The sequence below is a fragment of the Boleophthalmus pectinirostris genome, unplaced genomic scaffold (assembly GCF_026225935.1).
Source record: "Boleophthalmus pectinirostris isolate CB_2022bp ecotype Guang Dong unplaced genomic scaffold, ASM2622593v1 HiC_scaffold_11, whole genome shotgun sequence".
Lineage (NCBI taxonomy): Eukaryota > Metazoa > Chordata > Actinopteri > Gobiiformes > Gobiidae > Boleophthalmus > Boleophthalmus pectinirostris.
In genome coordinates, this window is record NW_026570994.1 from 4,717,463 (window position 1) to 4,742,912 (window position 25,450).

The 25,450-nt window shown below is 38.2% G+C and overlaps 1 protein-coding gene across 1 annotated transcript in view; it reads right to left on the bottom strand.

The window, feature by feature from the left end:
• LOC129412617 (microtubule-associated protein 2-like) overlaps nucleotides 1–25,450 on the bottom strand; it is a 134,254-nt gene that overhangs the window by 36,768 nt on the left and 72,036 nt on the right. The window contains exons 3-4 of the mRNA XM_055166714.1: nucleotides 17,257–17,312; nucleotides 38–194 (exon numbers count right to left, since the gene is read on the bottom strand). Of these exons, the coding sequence (XP_055022689.1) occupies nucleotides 38–173 (136 nt within the window). The 5' untranslated portion in view covers nucleotides 174–194; nucleotides 17,257–17,312. The remainder of the gene's footprint in view (nucleotides 1–37; nucleotides 195–17,256; nucleotides 17,313–25,450) is intronic.

Sequence of the window (25,450 nt, forward strand, 5' to 3'; positions counted from 1 at the left end):
GCCCCTCCTCCTCCCAAGATCTGTGGGCGGTCCTTACCTGTGGGTGCTCCCGTGGCCCCTCCCCCTCCCGCCGCGTGGTATCCGTTCTCCCTGTAGGTGGCGCTGTAGGAGGAGTATCCGTTCTCTCCGTTCTCCTGACCGTTGGAGGTCCAGTGCTCCTGACCGTCTGCCATGCCTGGGGTACGGACGCTCACCTGGACAAAAAGAAAAGAATCAGTAAAGTGGAATCATTTGTGAAGATATCGAAGGTCCTACATTACCCAAAATGGACTCTTGTGAACTTTAAGTCATGTTAGAATGTTGTTACCTTATTAAAAACAGACCTGGAGTAGTGTTTTGTTTCATTTACGTCTTTGAGTAATCCAGCATTATTAGTCTGTCATCTCCAGATCTTAAAACGCTCTTCTATCTTGTGATGTCCACCAGAAAAGTTACTGTTTAGACTGCATTTACTCAATAACATGGATTTTTATTGACCTAAAAACTGGCATTCTTACTGTAAGCTCTGACATGTAACCTTGCCCTGTGGTGTCAACTGATGTCTCCGTAGGGACAAGAAGTGTAATGCCATACTGTGGAACATTAAAGGCAACGTCTCCATGGAGAGAAGCAGGTGACGGCCCTTTAAACCTTGAAAATGTGATACAAAAGTGTCCGCAGCGACCAGACAAACCTGACGCGACTTACTGATTGTAAAGTGATAACATTGACTTTGTTACACTGTGACTTTATGACACTGTAATGGGGAGTGACTTTTGAGCTTCAAAACACAAAAATTTTACTTCACAACATGATAATGCGTTATTTTAGGTGAATTGAACATTATCAAAACAATAAAAGGTAGATGCTGTTGTAAATATGTGATGTGTTACAGTTAATATCTCAAAGAAGTGTTATACCTCCTCTTTAAATTAATCTGTAAACTTATTTGCCAGCAAACGAAGCACAGAGCAAAAACTGGAGAGTTAAAGTTTCAAGGTAAAATATTTCACAAAAGTGTTATTTTAACTATTTGAAAGTTAAATGGGGTTTCGAGTTGAGGCTATTTGCCAGCGTTGATGTGGTTGAAGTTAATTCAAATTCTCCTGGTGTTAATTCAACTTCCTCTAGTGTTCATTCAACTTCCTCTAGTGTTTACTCAACTTCCCCTAGTGTTAATTCAACTTCAATTCAACTTCCCCTAGTGTAGTGTTCATTCAACTTCCTCTAGTGTTTTTACTTCAACTTCAACTTCCCTAGTGTGACTTCCCCTAGTGTTAATTCAAGTGTTCTTCCCCTAGTGCTTTCTAGTGTAGTGTTCATTCAACTTCCCTAGTGTTTCATTCAACTTCCCTAGTGTTCATTCAACTTCCTCTAGTGTTTACTCAACTTCCCCTAGTGTTCATTCAACTTCCCCTAGTGTTTATTCAACTTCCCCTAGTGTTTTCAACATTCAACTTCCCCTAGTGTTCATTCAACTTCCTCTAGTGTTTACTCAACTTCCTCTAGTGTTAATTCAACTTCCCCTAGTGTTCATTCAACTTCCTCTAGTGTTTACTCAACTTCCCCTAGTGTTCAACTTCCCCTAGTGTTCATTCAACTTCCTCTAGTGTTCATTCAACTTCCCCTAATGTTCATTCAACATACCTTAGTGTTAAGATGCAAAAAAACCCAAGGCACTCACTGGTTCAAAATAAAATGCCTTTATTAGTTTACGGCATGTCTTAATGGACAACTAAAAAAGTCCCGACGCGTTTCAGCCTTGGCTTTCCTCAGGGGACAAACAGAATTTTGAACCAGTGAGTGCCTTGGGTTTTTTTGCATCTTTTTTTTGCATCTTTGTACTGACATCCCTTCCCAAAGAGCACCACTGAGTTGGATCTACTGTGTATTATCCTCTGGAGGTCCAGGAAGCGCTTCTTCTGAAACATTTTTTATACCTTAGTGTTAATTCAACTTCCCTTAGTGTTCATTCAACTTCCAATAGTGTTAAATTATTCAACTTCCACCCACCACTTCAAACTCCCGCAAGAGAAGACCAGTTAGAACCAGTTTCGTACATTATTTTAGTGAATTTAAGATGAAATTAAGTGTAAAAATAAAACAGCTCTGTGTGTTGTTTAGCTAAATTAGGATAACCCTACAAAGTGTTATCTGTTTACTCTCAAAACGTTAATATAACTCTTGATTTTGGGGTTAAACAGGAACTTTGGTCCAGTGTTACTTAATTAACATTTCCAAAAATTTAAATTAAATTAACTCTAGAACAGATTGGACTCATATAAACCTTGAGAAAATGTTCAAATTGATTCTGTGAGTCAATTTTAACACTGAACACTTTTTGCTGAGTAGTTATTTATATATTTATTGAAAACAAGCACGTCTACAGTGTGTCAGTGCAGCCGTCTACCACCAGATGGCGCATGTGTTCAGCCTATGCACTTCCCGGTCCAGCCTTTGTCTCTGCAAACACGTGCTGCAGGCAAAATCAAATTCAATCAAATTATTACTCCATCAATCAAAAATATCCATCCTGATTTGGTTTTCTATGACAATTTTCACAGCACCTTTAACAAATATGAACGATTATTGATTAAAATGTAAACAACAACAACATAACTACACTTCGAGGTTAAAATATTTGAGATTTAGCGCACAGTTTTCACATTTTAGACATGACTTTGATGATTTTCTGTATTAGAGCCTGTATGAGAATTTTGGACGCGCCCATCGTTTTGAAGCTGATAAGGAGGCTGTCACCATAGCAACCAGAACAGGTCCAACCAGTGTCCAGCACAGATCTGGCAAGAGGCTTATATCACATTTAAGCACAGATCTGATCCAGGCCAAAGAGAATGTAAGAGGGAGAAACAAGCAACAGTTTACAATCATATATCTGCTCTAGTTTTCTTCTTCTTTTTCTTTTTTAAGTAACAGAAGAATACATATGAATATACAAATACAAGTAAAGTATTAGAGAGTCTGATCTGTTTGTGAATAGCGGCAAAACAAAATACATTTAAAACAAAAAGCTGAATATTGGAAACAAATAAAACTAATTAAGAATATACATTAAAATATTGGTAATAAATATAAGCAAAAAAAGGAAAATATTGCTGCTACTACTACCACACTACTACCTACTACTACTACCTACTACTACCATCACACTACTTCTACTACTACCACTCCTACTAATACAACCACTACCACTACTACTACCACTGCTACTAATACTACCACTACTACTACTACTACTACTACTACTACTACTACTACTATCTACTACTACTACTACTACTACTACTACTACTACTACTACTACTACTACTACTACTACTACTACTACTACTTACTACTACTACTACTACTACTACTACTACTACTACTACTACTACTACTACTACTACTACTACTACTACTACTACTACTACTACTACTACTACTACTACTACTACTACTACTACCACTGCTACTACACTACTACTACTACTACTACTACTACTACTACTACTACTACTACTACTACTACTACTACTACTACTACTACTACTACTACTACTACTACTACTACTACTACTACCATTATCTACTACTACTACTACTACCACTGCTACTAATACTACCACCTACTACTACCATTATCTACTACTACTACTACCACTACCATTATCTACTACTACTACTACTACTACTACTACTACTACTACTACTACTACTACTACTACTACTACTACTACTACTACTACTACTACTACTACTATCTACTACTACTACTACTACACTACCATTATCTACTACTACTACTACTACTACTACCACTACTATCTACTACTATCTACTACTACTACTTCTACTACTACTACTACTACTACTACTACACTACTACTACTACTACTACTACTACTACTACTACTACTACTACTACTACTACTACTACACTACACTTACTACCACTCCCACTACTACCACTAATGTATAAAATGGGGATAAAACAGGTAAATAGCATAAATATTGTCTACTATATTTTCAGCCTATATATATATATATATATATATATATATATATATATATATATATATATATATATATATATATATATATATATTTTTTTTTTTTTTTTTTTTTTTTTGTGAAACTTTGACATAATCAAATATGTATTTAAAAAATAAAATACATTTAAACTTTAATTTGAAAGTGTTTACACTATAATAACACAATAATACCATCAATTATTATATGAGAACAAGACTTTGATATAAATTGTAAAAAAAATAATAATAATAAATTGTGCGATCCAGTTTACAATTTTTGCTTAACATTTTTGATTTACTTTATCCAATATTTTTACTTTATAGTTATTGTAGTATTGCGTTTCAAGCTTCTCCAGAAATGTAAATATTGAAACTCGCCCCATTTGTGTCAAACCAAAGGCCAACACATGAGGCAAATGTCTCTAGATCATTTTTCTCATGCTTGTTTCTCAATTTTATCTTGTGAGATCTTGTTCCATCTCTAACAGAAATGTAAAAAATATACTGAAATAAATGCATTTAAAATGTTCTATCGATCGATATTTGCCATAATTTGTGAATGTTTTGATACAGAAATTCACAAATGTGTTTTACCTGTAGTATCTTAAAATGACCAATTTTAGCCAAAAATCTATTAAAATATTTGTATTACACATCCTTAACCTGACTCTTATGTGACCTGGAGGTAAGTATTGCTTCCATGGAGAATGTTCTGAAGTATGGTTTGACCACCTCCACAAAGTTACACACCGTTCCTTTTAATTTTATTTGGATGATTATGGACTTTGAATAATGTAACAGAAGAAATCATTGCCCACACAAATAGAACTGCAGGGGCATAGTTTGATCTCGTTCCTGGAAACATCATTCATAATTAACACTGACTAATTTCATCATAACGTCATCAGCTCGTGTCCCGCTTCCCCCTCGCCGACATAATTCCCCTAATAGCCAACACAAATACCTTTTTACATATTTTCATTTTGCAATTCAAAGAACTGTTCAGTGAATCACAAGGCAGGATTTATTTGAATTTTTTAGATGAACCTAATCCATTATTTTGTTAAAAGGACTTTTGTTAAATCGAGCTTTTAACCAGATTACCATTGTTTCATTCTCATTTAAACTCTGACGTTGTAGCTTTTAGTCATTCCTGCCTGTTTGAGTCATCTTTAATCACTTATTTTTGAGATGGCGTTTTGTCGATCAACTCTCGTTTTCGTACACGGCCACTGCAGTCCGTGTATGATTCATTTTTCCGATTTTTGTTTCAAATGGAAACTGCAATGCCGAACTTTTGCACCACATACGGACTGAACCAAGACTAAAACAAGGCTAAACCAGGTCTAAACCAGGACTAAACCAGGACTAAACCAGGACTAAACCAGGACTAAACCAGCATTAAACCAGCATTAAACCAGGTCTAAACCAGGTCTAAACCAGGTCTAAACCAGGATTAAACCAGCATTAAACCAGCATTAAACCAGGTCTAAACCAGGTCTAAAACAGGTCTAAAACAGGACTAAAACAGGATTAAACCAGGACTAAACCAGGTCTAAACCAGGTCTAAAACAGGTCTAAAACAGGACTAAAACAGGACTAAAACAGGATTAAACCAGGACTAAACCAGGTCTAAACCAGGACAAAACCCGGACTAAACCAGGACGAAATCAGGATTAAACCAGGACTGAACCAGGACTAAACTGGTACCGAGTGTCGAGACCAGGTCTGAGACCGGCACCAGACAGGAACCAGACTGGGACCAGACCGGGACCAGACCAGGACCAGACCGAGACTGGGACCAGGACTGAGACCAGAACCAGACCGGGACTGAGACCGGGACCAGACTGGGACCAGACCGGAACTGAGACCAGGGCCAAAACCAGGATCAGACCAGGATCAGACCAGGACTGAGACCAGGAGTGAGAACAGGACCAGACCGGGACCAGACCGGAACTGAGACCGGGACCAGACTGGGACTGAGACCAGGACTGAGACTGAGGCAAGACTGGGACCAGACCGGGTCTGAGACCGGGACTGAGACCAGGACTGAGTCCGAGATAAGACCGGGACCAGACCGGGACCAGGATCAGACCAGGACCAGGACAAGGACTGAAACCAGGACTGAGACCAGACTGAGAACCAGGACTGAGACCAGGACTGAGACCAGGACCAGGACTGAAACCAGGACTGAGACCGGTTTAGTCTTGGTTCAGTCTGGCATCCCAGTTTAAGTCAGGGAAACGAGAAACGACCGTTATCCATTTTTTCTATTGTTCATCTAAACACAAAATCGAAAACTGAAAAAAACTAAATTGTTATCTTTTTTTTGTTTGTTTGTTTGTTTGTTTTTTTCATTTTGGTTTTGGAGACAAAAAAAAAAAAAAAAGTTTTCGTTTTCTTATTTTTAGTTTTATTTTGAAAATGAATGAACGGATGATACACAGATTAACTTCTCTGTACTTACTTCGTTTTCTAGGTTTATTTTCATTTTGGTATGAATTCATTGTGATTTGCAGCTCTCCCATTGTGCCGACTTGCTTCTTTTATTAAGTTGTTTTTTATGAATATTGTGATTTTAAATATCCACACTTGTCATAGATCATAACTATAGAGCTGTTTTCTTTCGTATCATTTTACAAGGACAAATTTGTTTTCCCTCATGAACTAAAGTCATGTTGTGAAGTTTCCTTGTTGTGATTTTGTCCAAATGTGCAGTAACATTCGGGACCTTGCTCTCCAGGCACGCCCTGCCATCCTGATGTGGTAAACTGGTTCTGACAGTGCAGTCCTCTCCGCTTTATCCTTCAGCTGCTCACCACTCTGACGCACTGAGACCGGGACAGACTAAGACGCAAATATACAAATGTACAAAACAATGAACGCAATTGCAAATAAAAAAATAAAAAAAAATCTGAAAAAATGCAATCACAAATATTTTCAGTTATGGAATTTTTCAAGAATTCTGTAACAACTCACTACCAGATTTTCTTATCTAACTTTAATAGCTAAAAAATACTAAAATCACACACCCTTCTTTTCTCAAACTGAAAACACTCTGTTCCACCTTGTGATGTCATGTGGTGATACAGGAAGTGCTCCAAGGAAGTGTTTTAAAACTCCAAACACCTTCACTAGAATCATTTGGATGATTTCAGCCCTGTTATTGTCAATTTCGACTGCAACTAAAGGTAAAAGGTAGATGTTAACTTGAAAACTACACACTTCATGACATCACAAGGTGGAACAGAGCATTTTGAGAGAAACAAAACACAACTCCAGGTCTGTTTTTAATGAGGTAACAACATTCTAACATGGCTTAAAGCTCACAAGAGTCATTTTTGCGTAATATAGGATCTTTAACCAATTGATACACCTGTGATTGGCTTAGACACATTTAATGCCATATTGCGGAAAATTCCATGCGACGCAATAGACCTTTTTCACAACAGCCGGAAGTGCCACGATGTAGGGAAAACATCACTTACTTTAATGCTTTTCTGTGGCAAAATATCTGTGTAAATGTGTCGTATTCTCCAGCAGTTTCATAAATCTGCCCCATCACCAAATCTTCAACCAACAACGTCGACAAAGGATAAACATTCTAACATGAAGAATTTATCCACAACTATCAGGGTAAGAAAGACGAAAACGCAAAAGAGAACAACGACACATTAGTGAACTGTTATGGTCATGAATAAAACATAAATAACTTGTGAACTCAGACTGATTCTACAATTAAAATTAAAAATTGATTTCATGATATCAGTATTAGAATAGACAGTTTAGTTTGGTTTAGTTTTATTTGGTTATTTATCAGGGACAATGCACGTAAAAACATTGAACTACACAAAGAGGTCATTTGTTTGTGCTTGGTTATAGCAAAATTGCTCAATTCTACCTTCAGTCCCTGGACAGGTTGATGTCATAAATGGCGAACATGCCAATAAAATGCAATCATTCATCCAGTCAATCAGTAAGTAAAACTATAGTCCCATTCAAACTCAGTCACCACGTCCATACACTGTTTACATATTTACAGTTCAGACAGAGAGATTTGTGTAGTTTAAATGTTAGACATGTAATCTGTGAACATCTGTAACATTTGAACTGCACAAATCTCTCTGTCTACGTTAATATCATCATGAAATCAATTTTTTATTTGAATTCTAAAATCAGCCTGAGTTCACAAGTTACTTATTAATGAATTATTTATTACTTCTGTTTTATTCATGACCATAACATTAGTTTTGCTCAGTAGTTCACTAATGCTCGTCGTTGTTCACCTTTACGTTTTCATCTTTCTCCCTTGACAGTTATGGATAAATTCTTGATGGAAAAATGTTTATCCTTAGTTGATCTTGTTGATTGATGATTTGGTGACGGGGCAGATTTATGAAGCTGCATTTCCACAGATATTTTGCCATAGAAAAGCATTAACGTAAGTGACGTTTACCCTACATCGCGGCACTTCTGGCTGTTGTGAAAAAGTTCTATAACATCTCCATGGAGACAAGCAGGCGCCAGATACCACACTGCGAAAGTTATATATTGGGCACCTACAAAAAACAGGTTAGAATGGAAGAACAGATCCCAAGAAATTTCGCAGTTTTAGAATTTTATCATGGTCAAAACTAAACAACAAAAATCAAATCACTGCATGGTCGTAAGCAACTTATTTTGACAAATTATTTCAGTTCAAAACAATGCAGAGTTTTTTTTATTTAAATATTGGTCCAGATAAACCAAACCCCCCTCACTTAAGCTGAAATACATGAGCTCTTCAAAAGCCTTTATAGTCACACCCAAGCATCAAATCCTATTAAATCTCTCTTTGTTTCTTATGCCTTTGTATCACCCCCTCCTCTTCATCTCTCCATCCACACCCGCACCCACACCCACACCCACGCCCGCGCCCTCCTCTCCCTCTAATCCACCCCCGGCGACAGTGCCCCGATCTGGGTCAGCCGTCTGCAGCGCCGCGCCAAAACTCCAGTGACACGGAGACGTCAGGAGCGCCGAGGAAGAAGAGGAGGAGGAAGAGGAGGATGGTTCGGGAGGCAGCCGGACCCGCCGCCGAACAGCCTGCCCCCGCTATGGGACAACCAGGACAAAACCAGAGGGAAAGACTACCTCAGAATTTGAATCTCAGATCTCAGAAGGATTTGAAATTTGAAGTGTGACATTTAGTAACTTTTTAAATATATTTTCGTTTTTGGCAAGTTTTGGCTACCTGCATAAATGAATAAAAAATAAATAACACTTAACAACTTATTATGTCAACTATTTCTATTTAAATACTGTCAATTAATTTAATATTGTTCTTAGTAAATGGTATACATCAAAGATATTTATTTTTTTATTTTTTTGTGCAAATGTATGTTTCTTGAGTTATACGGATTTTATAAAAAAAAAAAAAAAAGATCTAAGATGTAATAAAGGATCATACCCAAATATACACTTGAGAATTTTTACACCAAAAGACTAGACATTAGGGGTGTGCAAAAATATTGGAATATTGATATATTGTGTCGTTTAATGCGATGATACAGTATCGATATCGTGGGCTGCTGTCTCGATATATCACCAAGAGTATTTTTAGGTGTGTTTTACTAAATTATTTTGTTACAGCTACAGTTTTGTTGCTTGTGGAGTGAAAGGAAACTCATTTATGCAACACATTTGACATTTTTACTCTATTTTGAGGATTAAAATGTTTGTGTTTCATGTGAACTTTGCACAAGAAGTGGTTTAACAAAGACTTTTAGTATCACAGCCACGATTTAGCCTTTATTTTTTATTGAACTGTATCGAATCGATTTGAAATATATATCGAATCAAAAGTGCACTGTATTGAGATATGGATCGTATCGTGGCCTGTGTATCGAGGTATGTATCGTATCGGCAACTTCTTAATGATACCCAGCCCTACTAGACATATCGTTATATTGTACCGTCAAAAGTCTCACAATAGTACCATGGGGCGTCACAATATATCGAATTACAAGTTCCTTTGCTTAAATGTATGGTTTTACAAAAGCAACAGCTTATAAACATAAGGAACTACATATCCCATGATTCATGTCAGTGCAGACAACATGAAGAAATATGGTTTTTAATTGAATTCTTGGAGTTATGACAAAAATAATTCAAACCAAAATCTTGTCAAGGTATTTTAAAAAGCAAAAACCGTCCTATCTACAATTATATCTATCAATATATCAATATAGTACCATGATAATATCGTATCGAGAGATTTGGATATCATTACACCCTTACTAGACATACAAAAAAATTCATGGAATAAAAAAAGGAAAGACATTTAAAAAAAATTATAATTGGGCAGAACATGTTTTTAATTATAATACTAACTTAAGCTGTGACCCCAATGTACATTTCAGATCTCATTGTTCCTACACTCCTTCACACACTCTGAGGTCTGTGGGCCAGCTCCAACTTATCTGTCCCGAAAAGGAGGCTCAAAAGTTGGGGCGACCTTGGGGTGACCGGGCCTCTTCTGTGGTTTGCCCCAAACTTCGGAAAGCTCTCCCTGCTCACATTAAGAGCGCCGCTTCACTCGATTCTTTTAAGTCTTGTTTAAGAAGACAAAAGACACTTTTAGTCACCGACTTTTAACACGGTGTGAGAATTGACTATCTTTTTATTGATTTTCTTTGCTGTTTTTTATTTGCTATTTTTTGTATTTTTTATGTTTTTTGACTTGCATAGTTATTTATTTTATGCTTTATTTTATGTTGTGCAGCACTTTGGAGACTTTCTGTTGGTAAAATGATTTGGACTGGATTATAATACATTACAATATCTGTCAAAATACATACATAGAATCTCAAAGTATTTATCTACATTTTTTCTACATATTAAAAATGTATTTCACAAGGTTATGCTCTACCTTAACCCTTCCTTCACCCATAACCCTGCTGCTCTCATGCACACGGCAGCACACGGGCTCACACTGCTGACTCAGCCTGGCTCCCACGGCGAGAGAAGCGGATGGAGATCAGGTAATGCGCTGTAATGGATCGCGTCTATGGTAAACGATCGCCTCATTCATGTACGCGGCTATAGGACCACACCGTAATTATAGCAGTAAACGCCCACTAGATTTATGCGGGGGTAATTTGTACTTCTGTCATAACCACTGTATATACCTGCACTGTAAGGACGTATGGGGCGGCACTCGTGTAGTACTACTCTAAACAGATTACCGTAAATACTGCATTAGACGTGCACTCAGTTCTCTTAACAAGCAAATGCATGTGTGTACAATATGTTCCAGGATTACTCTGCATGAGGACTGCACCGGGACTCATTTTCACTTTGGAAATTTTACGACTAGACCACGAATGCGAATATTTATGTAATGGCTGTTTATTCGTTCAATAAATGAAATCTATAAAGCGCACTGAGTTCAAGAGTGATTCAGCAGAAAGCTCAAAACGCAAGTCACTGGTGTAATTAAGCATAAGAAATGAGAATGTCGATAATGTCAGAATGAAATCTTGTTCCTGTATTCTTTCTATTGTCGTTTAAGTGTTTTTAAAGGTCCAGTATTATGGAAAATTTACCCTTGTGAGTTTTAAGTCGTGTTGTAAAGTTGTTATCTTTCAAAAACAGACCTGGAGTTGGGATTTGTTTCATTCACACATGTTTGATTAACACTTTATTATTATTCTGTCTATATCTCCAAAGCTCAATATGCTCTGTTCCAGCTTGTGATGTCATGAAGTGGTAGTGTTCGAGTTAACAGCTACATTTTTACCTCGAGTTCAGTAGAAACTGGCAATTCAAGATCTGAAATCCACCTTCAAGGGATTCAAAGCATTTTCCATCAAGGAACCACTCATCCATTCACACACATATAGTTGTTGTAGTGTTGTAGTCAAGAGCGCACTAATCGAGACTACAGGGTCCAGAGACCAGGACAAGACCGAGAACTCTGAGGGTTGAGACCGAGACAAGACCGAGACTTTTAAAGGCTGAGACTGAGACAAGACCGAGACCACAGCCCATCAAGACCAAACTGAGACCATCTTTGTAATTTTCAACATATATTTGTATTTTACAATTATTTTGGCATACTTATATCAGTGTTTTTATAAATTTATCTCCATTTTATCATTCGTCGAGTGTCAGACCTCCAGACCGAGACGAGACCAAGTCTAAGCGCCTTCAAGACTGAGACAAGACTGAGTCCAAGCGCCTACAAGACCAAGACAAGACCGACTATCAAGTGCCTTCAAGAACAAGACAAGACCGAGTCCAAACGCCTTCAAGTCCGAGTCCAAGCGCCTTCAAGACCGAGTCCAAGCGCCTTCAAGACCGAGTCCAAGCGCCTTCAAGACCGAGTCCAAGTGCCTTCAAGACCGAGACAAGCCCGAGTCCAAGTGCCTTTAAGACCGAGACAAGACCGAGTCCAAGCACCTTCAATACCAAGACAAGACCAACTATCAAGCGCCTTCAAGAACAAGACAAGCCTGAGTCCAAACGCCTTCAAGACCGAGACAAGCCCGAGTCCAAACGCCTTCAAGACCGAGACAAGCTCAAGTCCAAGCACCTTCAAGACCGAGACAAGACCAAGTCCAAGCACCTTCAAGACCGAGACTAGACTGACTCCAAATGCGGTTGAGTCCGCGATAAGATCAAGACAGCAAAAAAACATTCTCAGCACCAGTCTCAAGACCAAGACCGGTCTTGAGTACTACAACACAATGTTGTTGTGTGCTCGCCCAAGCATTCTTCTGTGGAGCTAGAATCCACCGCCAACCTGTGAGTCAGTGGATTTGACCACTCAATCAAAAATGTTTATGTCGAGAGCGGGATTCAAACCACCAACCATCATATCAATGAGCAAACACTACAAACTGAGGTACTGACACGATCAACCGAATGATTCTAATGACCACATGACATCACAAGGTGGAACAGAGTGTTTTCAGTCTGAGAGACGAACTGCAGGATTTTGTGATATTGACCAGCAACCAATGAAAAGTTTTAAAAATACGCAACAATACACAAATAGAAAGCTGTAATTCGCACACATCTAAAATGAAAAGCCATGAGTTATGATTGGACAAATATCGACTTTTTTTCTTATCAGGACATCCCCCCAAAACATACATACATCGTCCGAATCGCCCACTTTACAATAACACATAACCTCCTCGCTCTGACCTCTGACCTTAACCTTTGCAGCGGCGTGTTTGTGTGAACCACCTGACACTTTATCAATAAGAGCTATCGATGAGGAGACAATGGACTGGATTCCCAGAGCCTCCTGTGAGACACCAAGGACACAAATGAGACTCAGTTGGCTTATCGCGGCAAATAATGGAATCTACAGAACGGAATTTGAATTTGGACAGAAAATTTTATTAAAAACTGGGTTTTTACTGCAAATACATCACATATTTAGATCACCGTGTTACCTTTTATTGTTTGGAAAATGCCAAATGAGTCAAAAGTCACTCCCCCTTCAAAGCCTTATCACATTAAATTCAGCCTGCATCTCGAGAATGAAACTACTGCACATCGCATCAGGTTTGTGAAGTTGTAGCGTACAGTTTTGTATCATGTTTTTGAATATTCATGGAGAATAGTCGTGTGGGAGCGTGGGTGGTGTAGGTCTGTGGGCGGAGCATCGCACAGAATCTCACAGCTAACCGTAAAGAGGGTTTGAAGAGGACCCAGGAGAGATTGCTAAATTACTCAAACATGCACGGATGACATCTAAAACCTCTTGAGGCTTGGTTTGATTGATGACACCCATATGGAACACAACACTGTGCCCAAACGGTTTCTCTTCAAGCTGATACTCTTATTTGAATGCAATTTTTCTACAAATTAATTAAAATGTGTTAAACAAGGTCATAGAATATTTTTTGTACTCACAATTTTTTTGTTATGTTTCAAGCATTTGGGTACAAAAATATAAATATATTTACAAAGATTCATTTTTAAATTTAAATTTTATTTTATCCATGAGTAATTGATGATACCAATATGAAATATCTGTCCAAAAATGAATTTTTTTTTGGATAACTTCAGTGGCATTATTTGGAATTACGAGTAAGCCTGCTCTTATTTGAATTCATTTTTTTTCTACATGTCAAGAAATTAGTAGAAAATTTGTGTAAAAATGCTATAGATTGTTTTGTCTAATAATTTCTCTATATTGTTGTTAACGTTCAATCTTGAGTAAAAAAAGAAAAAGAAAAATTTTGAGATTTTTTTTAAACTTTTTTTTTTCCATGTTCAGATTTAGAGCTAATTTTATTTTATTATATATTTTATTTATTTATTTATTACTTTTATTATTATTTATTATATATTTTTTTATTTTACTTTTTATTGTTTTTATTTAATTTAATTTTTTTTTACTATGTATCTATCTATTTATTTATTATCTCTTTATTTATTTTGTGGATAGTCTATTACGTAACTCATTAAACCCTGATATTGACCAGTGACCCTGCATGTTACGAGTGCTGTTGTGCTGCTGCTCGGTCCAGGAGCTGGCTGCAGGGAGCACGTTACAGTCACAAAATTAGGTCAGTGGCCCCTGGTGGCGAGGCCCCGGGGCCCGTCCTCTGCACCAACCCGCACGAGGGCATGCGCGAGGGGCCATTACACTCGTCGATACTGGACCGCCTCTGCATCACGGGCCCATTATCCACTTACAGGAGTCTGCTGGGTCTCTGTGGATGAAGATGATTTCATTAGAATTACACTGTGTTCTATCATCTCTCCTTACTGTAAACTTCTGTTAAAGACGGGATATTATGTGTTTTCTTAGCTTTCAGCCATATTATAATGTTCCCGCACCAAAAACATGCCTGAGTAATCTAGCGATCTCTCCCAGGCCCTTTTCAACTTTCCTTAAGGTTAACTGTAACGTTCTGAGGAATGCTTCGCCAACAAGTCTACATCACCCATGCTCCCATCCGACAATTCTCCATAAATATACAAAAACATGATGCAAAACTGTACACTACAACTTCACAAACCTGATGCGATGTGCTCTGAAGGGGGAGTGACTTAGCGCAGGGAGCAAACGAAGGGAGACTCAGAGTTAATACAGTGTCTTTAACCTCAAAAACCGCAAAAAATGTAATCAAAAACATCACATTATTTAAATAAGGGATATTTTACTTGTATGTTTCCAGATTATCAAATTAAAATTCCACACACAGGCATGGTTGATGATACGTAGCGGTTCATAATGACCAACGGCCATTATCGACTGGTGTGTAGCAGTTTCCATCAGGCCTACAGGGATGTGAGTGGAAAACAGAGCTGCCAATAAAGACCCAACCCCAAACACAAGCGCAATGATGTAACAGACTGACATATGGTCGCACAATTTAACACACAAAAGCAAAATTGCAATCTCAAATAACGCATTTATGAAATTACAAAAGCTGCGATTATTTAGGAAAAGAAAGAAAGTAAAAGCTGTGTAAAGAAGTGGACGAAATGAAATGACTAAATCACCCATAGTGTTTGGCTCCAGTCAAATTATGATCACAATGCTAGCGGTTATAAGAGCAAATTTGGAGCCAGGTCTGTATTAAGAAATACAAAAACAAATTAAAAACACCAGGATCACGTAGAGAGGATTAATTTAGAACATTTTAAGACCAAAATGACGAGGCTCATTGCAGCACTTACAGAGAGAGGGACGATAATTTTTCATAAAGTCAATTGGAGCCAGAGTCGATGGAGCCAGAAGCGCTTCCATGCTCGCTTCCTATTTGGAACACTTCCAGCTAGCGGGTTAACTGACATAGTGTTAGTCCTCCGATCTAATCTGAAGGTTGGTGGTTCAAATCCCTCTTGACAAAACATTGACAGAGCTAACCCACACGTTGGCATTGCGTTTCCATCTCCCACAAATGAATGCTGCCGTTGTGTCCTCGGGCAAGACACTGAACCCACCTCACCCCCAGTGTTTCCTTGAGTGTTGAAGTTAGAAAAAGCAATATATAAAAACATAACCCCACAGAAGTAAAAAAAATAAATAAAAAATACCCCCATTTTTTAATTCTATTGATAGTTACCCTAAATCGTAAATTGGCATGAAGTCTACTTTATTTTAACTTTATGCTATAGACTATAAATGTACAAAAGTATTTCAAGTCAGTGTCATTTTCATGCCACAAACACGTAAACAAGCGCACCCTTTAACACAGACCCAGTGCTCCCAACCACCGCTGAGGTCCACACGCTGTTAACGCTCGCCCGCGACAGCCGCATGCTACGCTCCCAAACACTGAGAATCCCCCGTCTGAGACAATAACACATCTGGATTTAGACTCTGCTCTGTCATTTCAACACAAAATGCGAATCCGTGTGAGATGCTACCACAGACAAGAGAACCCAAGTACGTGACCGGCTACGTCCAATGGAAATGCAAAACCAGATTTAAACGTTTGAAGGCAAAAATGGAACTTAAAACACACAAGCCAACACAGTATATAACTGGAGATATTACAGCTAGTTTTCAAAAGTATTTATGCTTGAATAGTCCATAAAGTAAAAGGGACAAAGGAGTCTGTTGTCCTGAGCCCAGAATTGGACCCTTCTCCTATTAGTGTATATTAGAGGGGGGCCCGTTTGAGTCTGCTTGTCCTTGGCCCTCAAAGTTTTGTCGACGGGCCTGGTCCAAAAAGTGATGATTTATTTATTTATTTATTTTTTGTAATATTAATAATTGTAAAAACATTGCCCAGAATTGGATCCTCCTCCTATTAATTAAAAATAGAAGGGGGCCCATTTGAGTATTATTGCCCTGGGTCGCCCAAAGTTCTGTCAATAGTTTTGGTCCAGTGAGATATGTTTTTTTTTGTTTGTTTGTTTGTTTGTTTGTTTTTGTTTGTAATAGTAATAATAGTAAAAAAGATTGCCTAGAATTGGACCCTCCTCCTATGAATTTATATTAGAGGGGGTGAATTTGAGTCTTCTTGCGTTGGGCCCCCAAACTTGTGTTGATGGGTCTGGTCCAAATAGTGACTTTTTTTTTATTTTTATTGTAATATTAATAATAGTAAAAAGATTGCCCAGAACTGGACCCTTCTCCTATTCATTTATGTTAGAGGGGGCCGGTTTGAATCTTCTCGCCCTGGGCCCTCAAAGTTCTGACGACCGGCCTGGTCCAAATGGTGCAATATGTGTTTTTTTTGTTGATGTTGTTGTTGTAATATTAATAACAGTAAAAAGGCTGTACCTGTCTTTAAGAGCGGTCTTCACTGATGAACCAGGCGGACTCAGATCAGCTCAAACCTGCAACACACACACGAAAAAAAAAAAAAGGTCAAGTTAACACCACAATGTGTGTAGAATGCCTCAGTCTTCCAGGTAGAATCCATGGCAAAGGAGAAATTCAATTTGTCAATTGGACAAATGTTTATTTAGATTGAAAACATTCTGCAGCTCATCTTAGCTGCTTCTTTAGTTCTGGTCAGATGCTGGTGGACACTGCCTTATATCTGCCTAAAGGGAAACTACACTGAAAATTACTTTGTGACAGATCTTAGCCAGAGAAAAGAACTGGTTGGAGAGGGGAGTTAAAAAGGCTATTTTTCTTAGGAAAGAACAGAAACAGAGGCCTCAGACATCATCTGTCTCCCATCTACAACTCCATCATCAGACCTAAAACAAAGAGAACAATAAGGGTTGCCAGGTCAGGGCCATATGTGTGAAAGCCTGAATGATTGTACGAATATATCCCCTCACTAAGTACAGATGAATAGGCCTAGCTAACAAACAGAAACTGTAAACAAGTAGGTGCAGTAGTTTCAGAGTAGTTTCAGTGTAGTTAGCTCCCCCCTGCAGACAGATATAAGGCAGTGTCCACCAGCTTCTGACCAGAAGTGAAAAAGCAGCTTGGATGATCTGTGAAACATTTTCAACCTAAATAAACGATTTGTCCAGTTGACAAATTAAATTTCTCCTTTGCCTTAAGACCGCAATATTCCCTATTTCAACACTTTAATATGGATGTAACAATAACTGAATATCGTAATATCGTATCAACCCTCACAATATGGACCATCACAATATATCGAATTACAAGTGTCTTTGCTTAAATGAAGAGTTATGGTGGAGCAATAGCTAAAAAAGACAGAACTACATAGACCATGATCCTTTGCTTCATTTCAGTGTAGACTACAAGAAGAAATAACAGTTGTAAGCACTTTTGAGTCTTAGTTCTTTGGATTAAGTCTTGTCAGGGTATTTTAAAAGGAAAAAGTAGTTTTAGCTGTTTAACCTCCACAAAATATCGCAATAAATATCATACCGTGAGATGTATATCATGAAAATATCGTACCGAGAGATTTGGATATTGTTACATCCCTAATTGTGAGCCTTGCCACCATATCATGAGCTTTCCACAATAAATATTGTATCCTGAGCCTTGGATATCGTTTCACCCCTAGTTAATAATAATGCATTGGAATGATATAGTGTTTTTTTGACACTGGTAAGATACTATTGTAGCCACAGCTGCCCTGGGGTAGACTGTCAGAAGTGAGGCCAACACCAACACTCATAACTTTCAAGCTAGGCCATGTGGGTGAAGTGTCTTGCCTAAGAACACAACAACAGTTTCGGCCACTGGCTCTTGATCCAAAAGTGCATTTTCTGTTCATTTTTCCCCACAGAGTGTTTGAGAAATTGTAATATTAAGAGTTCAAAGACATCGCGGAGGTTCATCTACGTGCTAAGATCCATAATGCGGTTGTTTTAAGTCACGATTCTACGAAATGTCTTAATAACTTGGCGGTTTATAAAGTTCCAGATTCAGCTTTTAAGTACAACGATAGGTCTTGTGGTCTTCAGTTTCCACAGAGTTGATTAGGCCCGAACTTTCAAACTTTTATTTATTTATTTTTTTGGGGGGAAAGCTGACGAGAAAAACGAATGAGAAATTTAGTTCCGTAAATACGCGGTGTACGGTCACTGTTGAGCTCCATTCCCGGCGCTCTCCCGTCCAAGCACAGCAACCCTGCTCAGTTTCTGCGATCGGACAAAATCAGGCTTTGACAAGGACGTACGACCACATTGACCTTTAATGAACATACTATGACACTTTTCCATTTTTTATACTGATCCAAAGCAAATGTTCCTTTTTCATACCTATCCAAAGCAAATAATTGGGGTTTCTAAGCGTATTTTCTTCATCATTTAGTCTCATTTCGTCCTCCAAAGTCTTCAATCTGCTCCAAACCGCATGATTTTAGTGAATGGCTGCAGACCTCTCCATTAAAAAGAATGATGAACAGCACTACTTTTTAATTATTTTTTCATTTATATAGTGTTGTAACCCATATGCTTCATCACTTTGGCTAATTCACAATCCAAACAGACTTATGTTTTACACAGATGTCCACCGTCCGTCTACTAATCTGAATAATCCTCCATTTCGTATCCCATGGCAACACACAACCATCCACACCGCGCTCATTATCCCCCGTGCACACGCTATCGGCTTTTGTATCTTTCGTATTTCGCGTTTGTGTCGCTAATTATTGAATATCGGTGTATAAAAGTCAAGTGTCCTGTGCCAAAAAGCGATCGCGCCAAGAACAAAGCAGATAAACTAATGTCGTCAGGGCGGTTACCACAGCGACCGAGGATGATAATAATCCGATATGAACTGGACGTGTGCGTGATGACGACTGGACTGACAGTTAGAGGAGGAGAGGGTAGACAGCTAAACTTAAGGGTCCCATAAAATTGTATTGATATTTGCAGTTGAGATCATCAGTAGTCCCAAGGTGAGGGGGTGATGCTAACTGAAGGCACTGCTCTGTCAGAAGATCTTTTAGATTTTAATCTCAGCTTCATTTTAACAAAATTATGACTAGAAAAATCTGATTTAGTTGGAACTAAAACAGGAGAGCTGATTTTTATTGTCTCTCACACAAAAAATCACTAGCCATGAACTAGGAGTGTGCAAAAATATCAAAATATCAATATATATCGTATCGTTTAATGTATCAATATCATGGGTTGCTGTATCGATATATCGCCAAGAGCATTTTTTGGTGTATTTTACTAAATTATTTTGTTACAGAGCTACAGTTTTGTTGCTTGACCAGAGCAAGGAAACTTGTTTATGCGACACATTTAACATTTTCACTGTTTTGATGATTAAAATGTTTGTGTTTCATATGAACTTTGCCCAAGAAGTGGTTTAACAAAGACTTATAGTATCACAGACATGATTTAGAATTTATTTTCATGGAATCGATTTGAAATATATTGTATTGAATCATAATGAATCAAAAGCTTACTATTGTCACCTATGTATCAAGGTATGTATCATATCATGGCCTATGTACCATATCGTGACATATATATCGAGGTATGTATCATATCGTAGCCTATGTATCGAGGTAGGTATCATATCATGGTCTGTGTAATGAGGTATATATTATATTGTGGCCTATGTATCGAGGTATGTATAGTATCGTGGCCTATGTATCGAGGTATGTATCGTATCGTGGCCTATGTATCGAGGTATGTATCGTATCGTGGACTATGTATCAAGGTATGTATTGTATCATGGCATATGTATGTTACAGTGTCCTATGTATCAAGGTATGTACTGTATCGTGGCCTATGTATCGAGGTATGTATCGTATCGTATCATGGCCTAAGTATCGAGGTATGTATCGTAGCCTATGTATCAAGGTATGTAGCGTATCGGCAACTTCTCAATGATACCCAGTCCTACAAAACACGTATTGCTACAACAACAAAAATAAAAACGCTTATTGACCAATGAGTCAAAAAATGACTAAATCATTCAATTTTTTTCTCAAATCAAGGTGGAATTCTAAAAAAAAAATCTCACTTGTCTAATGAAAATGTTGCTTTGCCTGGAATGTTCCACAGTATAGCATTAAACCAACTTATCTATCTCCACGGAGTCAGATTTGCGGAGAGGCACCCCTGCACATGGTTTGTTCCATGAAAATGTTTAGCAATAAAACAACATCGTAAATGAACAAATCCAAGATAGATACACAGTGGAACATTCCAGGCAGAGCAACGTCTCCCACGGAAACAAACAAGAAGTCCACAGAAGTCCTTTAAAAACATGGAAGAGAAGAACTAATCAAATCTACATGAATGAAACACCACAACTCCAATATTTAGTACGATACTGACAGGAAAACTACATTGTAACATTCTTAAATCTGACGTAAGTTGACATAGCAGAATATCGTCCGTTTAAACTTGTCAGCAGAAAAAGCGAGAGCTGATGAGAGGAAGCAAAGAGCCAGTCCAAACAGGAAGTGGGGAGATTTATGGGACCAGAGAGACTAGACCAAAGACGCCCGCTGAGAGGAGAGGGGACTATAAACATCGCTGAGCTGTTATTGCGGACAAATTTTACACAAAAAGCGAAAACTGGACCTTTCATTTAGATTTTCAAGGACAATCTCCAGCAAATAATTCTGCCATTTATGAGCAGTTTAAAGGCTACAAATAATAGATCTTTGTGGTGAGTTGCTTCGATGTGGGTTTCTGGTAAGGACGCACTCATTCAGCTCCTTCTGTTCCGATACCGATGTCGATATTTTGGCTTTAAGCATGTTGATCCATGATATCAACCGAAACTAGAGCAAAAAAGGGGAAAAAAATCTATATATGTCATTTAAAGTCACCACAGAACAGCTACAGAACACAGACGTTTTGTTGTAGTAAATAGTTTTATTACATCAGTTTATAGCCCAAAATTGGATACTGACTAAACCGATATCTTAGAACCGATATCCAATCCATTAACATTTTTAATCGCTGCTGATATCTGATAAAAATGTCAAATCTGTGCATACCTAGATCCTGAATTACCACCTGATGACTAGGGCTGGGTATCATTAAAAAGTTGCCGATACAATACATACCTCGATACATAGGCTACGATACGATACATATCTCGATACAGTGATCTTTTGATTCGATATGATATGTTTCAAATTGATTCGATACGATTCAATAAAAAATAAAGGCCCCCCGGCTCCTCACTTCTTCTCCGTGCACTGATCACTGTTTTTCCTGGTTTAAAACTTGAGTACCATATTTTTCAGACTATAAGGTGCACTTAAAATCAATTAATTTTCGACAGTGCGCTTTATAATCCTGGTGCCCCTTATACATTAATTCTGGTTGTGTTGACTGACCTCGAACCAATTTTCACATATTCCACTGAGTCATGTTCTTTAGTCCGACAGAAGCTGAACCACATCAGCGCACAAGGAGCGAGCTGTGTTTTTCAGAGCTTATAGTTTATGCAAATGAACCATGTGGTTTTAAGCTTTGTTTCTGTAAAACGTAAACAAATGTGCGCAAAGCTGCATTAAACACATTATTACTCAATGTGTATTTGAGTCGTCCTCGTAGGAAATAAAAAAAAGTCTCAAGTGTCGTCCGTTTGTTTCGCTTAATGTGCCTTATACTCCAGTGCACCTTATAGTCTGAAAAATACGGTAATACTTATTGTTCAGAGAGACACGATCACTCAGTCAATGATAAAATATCCAAATTAATGTTCAATAATGGTCACAAATTTATCTTGTGATTTACAAATAATGTCTGTTGACTTGGTTCGTGAAGATGTGTGACTTTTAAAATATGGGTCCCCAGAAAAAAAGTTTGGGAAATACTGTTATCTGATCCATCTATTTGTCTGTGATAGTAAAAGTCTTTGTTAAACCACTTCTTGTGCAAAGTGTAAAAAGCCCATTTTAATCATCAAAACAGTGAAAATGTCAAATGTGTCACAAAATGAGATTCATTCCTCTGAACAAGCAACAAAACTGTAGCTCTCTAACAAAATAATCAGTAAAATACACCAAAAAATACTCTTGGTGATATATCGGCACAGCAGCCCACGATATCAATACTGTATCATCACATTAAACGATACGATATATTGATATTTCAGTATTTTTGCACCCCTACTGATGACATCATAAAGTGGGACACGTTTTGAGAAGCGTTTTTGGTGATTTTCGGATTTTCATTTGCAGGATTACTCAAAAATGTGTCAATAAAACAAAACACAACTACAAAACTTGATTAAAAGAAACAACAAAAATGTAAATTGAGCATAATATGGGAGTTTTATGTCATTGTTTTTGCACAAAATCTGGCAAAATTTTGACTAAATCAACTGAATCCGGACTCAAATAAACACTTGATCTCTATCAGATGTTAATCTTAAAGCCCCGCTGTGTCACATTTCAACCAAGAAAATAGACAATAAAAAATAAATTGAGCAAGAAGTGTTGTTATTGCTCAAAAAAGCCTTGTAAACAAACTCCTGCTGCTGTGAGGAAACTTATCTCTTCAAAAACCTCATTTGACAAAGATCGATATATTAAAGCTTTACTGTGGAATATTCCAGAGAAGCAACGTTATAACACGGAGACGACCACAATAAAAATATCCTTAAAGGCGCATTGTGTAACTTTTGGAGATGTTATTGCTATGGAATGTTTCACAGTATGGCATTAAACCGTTTCTATCGTCATGGAGACCAAACCAAACCAAGTTACAGGTCAGATCTGTGGAGAGGCGACCCCGCTCAGAGTCAGAATGTTGTTTTTCTAGGTATTTTTGAGCTGTAAAACCAAACAGTTAGTGTAAATTCATAAATGTAAAGTAGAGCTGTTTAATGTCACACTGTGGAACATTCCAGGCAGAAAAACGAATGAAGTGCTTTTATTTAAATTCTGATATATAAAGCCATATTCGGTCTGTATTGTGTAAAAAAAAAAAGTATGTTCTCGGATGGACAAAAGAGTAGAAAGCCGGACAAATGAGAAAAGATGACTCAGCACTTCCAACAGGGCTATAGTGTCCGTCCCGAGAGAGCAAGGAGGCCAAATAGGACACATACTAGGAAGTAGGAGACGAGTGAAGGAGGGAGGAGGGGAGGAAAGAGGAGGAAGGAGGTCAAACACGAACACTTTAATCCAAGAATCGCCACAAGACTAGTTCTAATCTGAAGACATTTGATCAAGAAAATGAGTAAAACGGACAGAGATTAGCGTTTTTTGTGGGCAGATTCTGATACGCTTATATAAGCGACACAATCGTAATATTTTCTATGCTTTTTAAAGAGACATTTTCAGTCATTATTTTGTATTTTGAAGATTAATGGATGGGCAAAAAAAAATCTAAGGTCCTGTATTATGCGAAATTGTCTCTGAGCGTTAAATCATGTTATAATGCTGTTACCTCTACCTTTTTACCTTTTTTTTTTTTTCAGTAGAGATTGGCAATTCCAGGCCTTAAAGTATCCAAATGATTCTAGTGAAGGTGTATGGATTTTAAAAACACAGTAGCAACACAGCTTCCTGTATTACAGCATGACATCACAAGGTGGAACAGATTGCTTTCAATTTAAGAGAAGAAGTCTATATGCAGGATTTTGTGTGTACTATTTGTACTATTAGTACTATGACTACTCCAAAAGCAATACATTTCAACAGGAGAAGAAAATATAAAATACAGCTGCTTTTGAGAATCTACATCAATCCATTTTCTTCTGCTTATCCGGGGCTGGGTCGCGAGGGTATCAGTGTAAGCAGGGACTCCCAGAATTCCTTCATCCTGGACACTTCCTCCAGCTCCTCTAAGTGGGACCCCGAGGTGTTCCCAGGCCAGCCCAGAGACATAGTCCCTCCAGCGTGTCCTGGGTCTTTCACTGGACCTCTGCCTGGTGGGACATGCCCGGAACACCGGAACAGGCCCTAGGAAGCATCAGAACAGATGCCCGAGCCACCTCAGCTGGCTCCTCTCGAAGTGGAGGAGCAGCGGCTCTACTCCGAGCTCCTCGCCCTGTCTCTAAGGGAGCGCCCAGCCACCCTGCGGAGGAAACTCATTTTGACCTCTTGTATCTGTGATCTTCTGACCATAGGTGAGGGGAGGAAGGTAGAGTAATGTTAAATGGAGAGCTTTGCCTTTCGATTCAGCTCCCTCTTCACCACAACGGTCCAATACAGTGACCACCGATCCGCCTGTGGATCTCACGCTCCATCCTCCGCTCACTCGTGAACAAGACCCTGAGATACTTCAACTCCTCCACGAGAATCTACATTTAATATATTCTCTTATTCCTTACACAAAAACGCAGTGTTGGTAATCGCCCAGATTCTTGTTTTGAAGCCACAATTTCTTTTTTAATAAGAAATATTGCCCTCAATTAAATTACACATATTTTGTCTTTTCAGAATTTTGTACAATTTATATTTTCAACCCTTGATGAATGTGGATGAAATTAAATGGTGTGACGTGTAAACTGTGGTTTGGTCTCTCTCTCTGTGTGTGTGTGTGTGTGTGTGTGGTGTTTTATTGGTGTGTGGAGGTGTAGAGCTTAAAGCAGTGCGGCCCAGTAAATT